The 6,745-nt window shown below is 50.1% G+C and overlaps 1 protein-coding gene across 2 annotated transcripts; it reads right to left on the bottom strand.

Moving 5' to 3' along the window:
* Window positions 1-2,052: 2,052 nt before the first annotated feature.
* On the bottom strand, window positions 2,053-4,615 carry MSC (musculin). Of its 2 annotated transcripts, XM_052787624.1 has the most exons (3): window positions 3,895-4,615; window positions 3,024-3,115; window positions 2,053-2,869 (listed from the first exon to the last, which is right to left on the bottom strand). In XM_052787624.1, the coding sequence occupies exons 1-2, from the start codon at window positions 4,441-4,443 to the stop codon at window positions 3,029-3,031; spliced, it is 636 nt and encodes a 211-aa protein (XP_052643584.1). In that variant the 5' UTR covers window positions 4,444-4,615; the 3' UTR covers window positions 2,053-2,869; window positions 3,024-3,028. The 2 variants fall into 2 exon arrangements, with proteins under 2 accessions (XP_052643584.1, XP_052643583.1); XM_052787623.1 differs by having other exon boundaries at window positions 2,053-3,115; window positions 3,895-4,614.
* Window positions 4,616-6,745: the final 2,130 nt, after the last annotated feature.

A 6,745-nucleotide genomic window follows, 5' to 3' on the forward strand; every position in this document is an offset into this window, starting at 1 on the left:
TGGAATCTGTTAATGCTTAAAAGTAGCATTTTAGAATGTCGTGGTCACCTCATTCATATAAAGCACTGATCTGAATTTCATCTGTTCGTGAGTTTAAAAAAAGGATTCAAAGCTGTGTGCATGTATTTTTGGTGTGTCTTTATAGGTGAGGAATGCCAGAATACATGACCTACCTGGCACTTCCCTGGCAAGACAGCAGCCTTCATCTCAGGACAAACTCACAAGGAGCCTGTTCAATTGTCTGAACTTTTTCCTAATCGCATAATGCCTCTCAGAGAGAAGAAGAAAGATTAATTTACTTTTAAAAAATAATATTTATGAACCCAATGATTAAAATTAATGATTTGAAATATCAGATCCTTGTTAGAGAAATCCAAACATACCTAATTGCCATATTAAGATAAGTATACACTAATATATGTATCTCTGTATAGAGGTATTTAAAACAAAGAATTGAGTCTTATACAACATTCGCTATCTAAAAGCTGTAATTTTCTCTCCAAATTTTGACCTGAACTGTCACCTGTGGCTATTGTGTACTTCTGCTCTGAACCCAGTGATAGTCTATTGGGGCATCATCATCATATGGATGTGTCTGTTACAGTAACAAATACAGTAAGTACATTCGTTATTTTATGAAGAAGGTGTTTTTATGTATTATGTAGCCACAAGGAAAAAAATGTATTTGAGAGCATGTAGTATGATGCATGGATGGAACCAATACTATGTTTTTCTTCATGTCACACTTCTCATCCCTGATTTTGACCTACTGTATTTACTTAATATAACCACTTCATATTTGGGAATTTACCCTGAACATTTTTTTCCATCATTTCGCATGGACCGTTCTATACTGTTTAAAGTTCTCTATGCTTTCCTTGTTTTTCTGATCTCCTAGAGTCGTTAACCAATTACAGCTGGGATCAAGGCCAAAATCAGCTAGGTACCACAGCTGAGATTATCTCAAGTGGCACCTTAGTTAAATTGCTGAATAATCTTTTCTCTAGGGTTCAGATAAACATTGGTTGAGTTTTCTTATACCTTATGCCTTCCTAAAGCTCCTTCCTTTTTGATTTACTGTTTATATTCTTTTCTTTTTATAAAGCTTCCCAGAGAAGGTCAGTTGGAGTCCCACCTTAGTTACATAACTGCAAATTAGGATAGCCCCCTTCCTTCACAGCCTTTCTCTGGCTAAAACTGGAAAATAAATTAGATTATGGTCTCTGTACAGCTTGCCCTCAAATCACTGAAAGCAAGAATTTCAGCAGATCCTGGACCGAGCCCTCATTTTATTTTGCAGTGGCTCTGGGCTATTTTACGTTTCACAAGAAGAGAAGCAATTTTCTGCAGTTCATCTACTTGAAAGACACTACCAATAGTCAGTCTTGGGCTTCTGTGCAGTATTTCAAAACAGAAATCCATGACGTAGGATGACCTGACAAGAAACCAGGTTAAACTCTTTTCTGGTTAAGCAAATGTTTCTTCCTCCTGGCTGCTTAAATGAAGGAGAGGAGGCTTTTTCTTCTCTAAAGCAATTCAGTCTTCTCCCTTACTGTGAGTTAACCGCTGATAAAATATTTTGAGAAACAGAAAATCTTATCTCAGGAGTTTTAATGTTAAAACAGGAAAAGTCTGCTCCCAGCTAGGAAAACTCAGCTGACCTTCCCACTGCACAAATACAAATAAAAGCAAAACAGACTACATGTGGAAATGTAAAATGGGAAAGAACAGCAAAAGGAGCTATTACACTATCTTTCATGCTATGAAGAAGAACAAATTACTGACATCCATTTCTTAATCTACACAGAAAATATTATGACAGTGAATTCTGTAAGTTGTTAAAATGTGGTTTTCCCTGCTGATTGATATAGTACTGTACCTCACAAGAATTGTTTGGGGTGAAAGTGTTGTTATCTGACTCTGTTGCTGGAGATGTATCTGCTCTCAAGATATGAGGAAGATAACTGTGTTTACAAAAGCGGGTTTCAAGAACGTGCATTACAAAGACGTTCCTATATCGATGCAGCCACACACTATCACAGTACCAGTAAGTCATTGTAACCAAGCTTTTAATGTCATTTATAAAAAAATAGAGTTATTTACATTTGCAACTTATTTGATGGCATCCTTTTTTATTACAGCATTTGAATCAGTGAAGAAATGTCACTAGAACTCATTTGAGGGTAAACTTCTCAAAGACAAGCATGACAGCACAGGCAAAATGTTTAAAACATTGTGAATTCTTGTTATTTTGCAGCATCATACAAACTCATTCTTCACAACACATGCACCCTGGCCCTACGGTAAGCAGAATTCCCTTACAGAGTAAGGCACAGAAACTCTGCCACATTTCTAGGGACAGTCCCACATTCTTAGATGTGGCACTTCAAGACATAACCAAAGGAATTAGTTTAATTCCAATGGACGGTAGGCTAAATGCAGACTGTAGCCACTTACAGTTTTTTAAGAAAACTCTGGTTAAAAGGACAAGAAAAAGTATGACTATACTTATTGCATAGTTGCAGTAAACCGGATCCATGAATACAAAAGCCATCAAAATATATTATAAATCTATCTGAGTTTCAAAGCTACTCTAAAATACTGCTTTGCTTTAGAATACAAATAACACTGTTCGGGGTTAGTTTGTAGAGTTGTATTTTGGTCCATGCTGTTAATTCTATACCATTATAATCCTCTTCCATTAGTTTAAAAGCCTCAGAACAACAGGTCCTCAGGCGGTGATAAGAATGATGAAGCCAAAGAAGGGCCTTTCCAAATCTCAGACTTCAGCTGCTGCAGTCAGTTTATAAAAACTCTAATTTCTGCCGCCTCCCTTCTTTACTGCTTTAAATAAACTTCCCTCAGAACTCTAAGGGAAAAGAATGACAGGGGACACAGATTTAGCACTGTTAGAGATGGAGGTTTGTCCCCATCTTCTAGTCTTGAGCCGATAAATCACAGCTCTTAAAAATATCCAGCCCATTAAAAAAAAGATCAACAACAACAACAAAAAACCAATTTACTTTGACTATGCAGTAGTTCCACATAATCTGCTGGCAGTAGAAACTTCTTTGGTGTCAGAGTCAGGTCTTCCTGAAACCACAAATGGCCAAGTCTGTAGGCAAAAAAAGATATTTCACATATTAAAAATAAAGTTTATCGTGGTATGAAACTGGAGCCTTATTACTGATAGATGTCTAACTGCGGTTCAGTTGCAAACACGTCATCATGTTTTAGTCCCTGTGGGAAGCGCAGAGAGCGCAGAGTTCCTCTAACAAATATTTTCATTACGTTTTTCGTTGTAATTAAATGCTCTGCAATAGGGCTGCAACGGCCAGCAACAAATCGTTCTCATAAAAAACGCAACGCTTCTCTTGCTTTGCAACTGTTTGCATCATTTTATAAATAAAAAGCATATACACGATTCAAAAACAACCGCTCTGCGCTCTATAAGCAGCCTTTTTAGCCCCGTGGCACGCATCAGGCGTTTGCTTGTGTACCGATGGACTACTGACGGCTTGCTTGTGCTGCAAGCCAGCCCGCAGAGCGGATTGCTCCTTTTTCGGACATTAAGCTTGCCTAACGCCCGAGGAATTTATTTCTTTAGGATCCGCTACTCCGACTCCCCAGAACAGACACGCCCGCCACCACCGTGGGCCGAACCCGGCTCTCGGCTCGCCCCCGGGGCCAGGATTACCGGGGAGGTACGAAGCAGTCGGGGTCGCCCCGCGGCTTCTTCGAGGGCGGGCACGGCTTGAGCGCTTCCCCCGTGACCCCCCCCGGACGCGTGCCCCTCGCCGCGCATCCCGAAGGCGCCGGGGCCGCGCCCGGCCTCCGCGCCCCTCCGCGCTCCCCCCCCCCCCCCACCCCGCGCCGGGCCGCGCCGCGCCGTACCAGGTTGACGGGGTGGACGTATCCGTTCTCGTAGCGGTCCTCCTGCAGGAGCTGCCGGAGGTGGGCGATGTAGCTGGACGCCAGGCGCAGCGTGTCCAGCTTGGAGAGCTTGGTGTCGGGCGGCACCCAGGGCAGGCTCGTCTTCAGCCGGGAGAACGCCTTGCTCAGCACCCGCATCCGCGCCCGCTCCCGCGCGTTGGCCGCGTTGCGCTGGGACTGCTTCCCCTCGGGCGGCGGCCCCCGCGGCCCCGGCGCCGCCTTCTTGCCCCCGGGGCCGCCGCCCCGCGCCCGCTTCCTCTTGCCGCCGCTGCCCGCCGGCCCCGCCGCGCAGCTGCCCTCGCCGTCCTCCTCCTCCTCCTCCTCCTCCTCTTCCTCCTCCTCCTCCTCCTCCTCCGCCGCCGAGGAGTTGTCCCCCGAGGGGTAGAGCTCGCCGCGGGGCTGGCGCTTGGCCGGCGGCGGCGGCGGCGGCGGCGGCGGGTAGTCCAGCTGCAGCGCCCGCAGGTCCATCTCGGGCAGCTCCTCCGCCTCGCTCCCGGAGCCCGCGGACATCGCCCCGGGAGGGAGGCAGGGAGGCGGGCAGCGGGGCAGGCGGGAGGGGGCGGACACCCGAGGCGCGCCGGCGAGTGGGCCCAGCGCGGGGCGGCCCCGCCGCGGAGAGTCCGTGCCGGCGCGGGGCGGGGGGGGTGGGTGGGGGGGCGCGGAGGGGGGATGCGCCCCTTGACAGCGCTATATATCGGGTGTCCGCGGAGCGAACCATCTGCCGGGCGGAGGGGAGGAGTGGGGGCGCGGGGGAGGGAGGGGGTAGGACCCGGCTGAGCCCCGCGCCGGGGGCGGCGCCTCTCCGGCCCGCGGCGGGGCTGGCGCGGCGGTGCGCGGGGCCAGACCCCCATGGCCGGGGGGGGCGGACGGGACACGACGGACACACACACGCGCGCGGGGATGTCTCCAGGTGTACGTGTGCTCTCGGGAGTGACGCCGCCGTGTGACTGGGCGCTTCTCCTGCGGCACAGAGCCCTCTCCTCGCCCCCGAGGACGGCAGATCCCCCCCCCCCCCCCGGGCTGATCCCGCGAGTGCTTTCGCGGGGCGGGGGGCACCGCTCCCTGTCTCTGAGGCGGCGGCGGCCGGGCTAAGGCTGAGCGCCACCCGGGGCTCTGCCCCCTGCCCACCTGCATTCGCTCTCCCTCCCGCCTTTCCTTCGAGGTCGGGGGGATTCTTCCACCGCGTAAACCCCCGCCCGCTGCCCGCAGCCGAGCGGTGCGGGGGGACGGGGCCAAGCCCAGGCTGCGGGTCAGGCCCCCGCCCGCCGGGGTCTCTCCCTGCCCGCTGGCTGCCCCGCTCCCAGAGGCGGCTGTGCGGCTCCCGGTGCCCCCCCGCCGGAGCGGGCGGAGGCAGCAGGAGCGGCGGTCCTCGGGCGTGGGTTTGCCATTTGGGGGGAGCAACGCAGAAAGTCGCTGGAAACGCGCGGACGGTGTTTTGATGGTGTCGGTAACGCGGGGTGAAGCTACAGACAGCAGCGAAGGAGTATAACGTGTCCGAGGGCTTCTCCGTCCTTAGAGCAATTAATTGAAAGCCAGTTAATTGGGCTGTGTACAGCTCTGTGCCACAGAGCAAATGAAGCGGGATAACTTTTCGAGGTACTCGCGGGCTTTTTTTAACAAATACCGCGCTACAGCTTTTATAGAGCCCACGGGCGAGTGGGGGACCCAGCATCCACTGGAAATGCTGATACGCAAATTCAACAGGGGTATAAATTAAAAAAAAAAATCAACCAACAACTTGTATCCCTCCCACCCCCCAAAATATCCCTTCTTTCCAAGATGAATAACTAGCATTTGGTTCCTCGCTGGCCTTCACGGCCCTGCCTGGATACGGTTAACCAGAACAAAAATTCAGTTCGCAGAAAAGAATCTAATGACTACAACAGGTGGAAAGATCTTGTCCCGCAATTTTTGCTCCCGGTTTTTCCCTTCCATTTCCCTCCCGGCCGAGTGGAACCTTCCCGGCTGCTGCTGCACAACTTTCCTGGCACCGCTGGCCGCCTTTTCGCCCAGCGCTTTGCACTTAGCTCCCCGCCAACGCTGTGGTCTTATTGAGGGCCACTTAACGCTGTATAAACCTCGGCTTCACCCGCTGGGGCTAGAACCACATCAGAGCCGGGTTTAACAGCAACCTTTCCAAGTGAAACCTGCCATTTCTTGAACCACCGAAACAGGCAGCTGATCTTGCAACTGGATCTCTTGAACTTGGTTTGACACTACAGTGCTCTGGCTGGGTCCCACACGCCGTATGGTGAAAGGTGCCGGACTTCGGGGTTGCTCTGCCTCCCGAATTAGCCGACATTATCCGTATATTACATATATATATATAAAGATACTGCAGGGGAAGAGATATAGGTTTACTTTTTCCCTCCGTCTGGGTTGTTTATACAGGTGCGGGCTGAACGCTTTCCCTGCTAAAGATTAATGGGAGAAAGGGCTGAATTTCTTTAAACAAAGAAGAAAATGGTACCCAGTCTTAAAAGCCACGATGGCAAATCTCACCTTTCGCACCCACCTCTGCCTCGGCAGATTAAAGGCGAAGCATGAGGAAGACTTCCTCTCATTTAATGAAAGTATTGGAGGCAGGGGGAATAGCCAGATCGTCTTTGTCTGCCTCTTGGTTAGTAAAGGAAATGGGAAATGCAATGGAGTAAATAGGGAGTGATCCTCAAGGGTTACTTCGGATTTACACCCAATGAATCCAAGCAGACCTGACTCCTCTCACATCCATCAAACCGCTAATTTCTGCGACCCTGACGAAGATATCATTTTCAGGATAAAGTCTTTGATGGGGCCAGGGCATTACATCATG

This window comes from Harpia harpyja, chromosome 5, assembly GCF_026419915.1.
Source record: "Harpia harpyja isolate bHarHar1 chromosome 5, bHarHar1 primary haplotype, whole genome shotgun sequence".
In the NCBI taxonomy this organism is placed as follows: Eukaryota; Metazoa; Chordata; class Aves; order Accipitriformes; family Accipitridae; genus Harpia; species Harpia harpyja.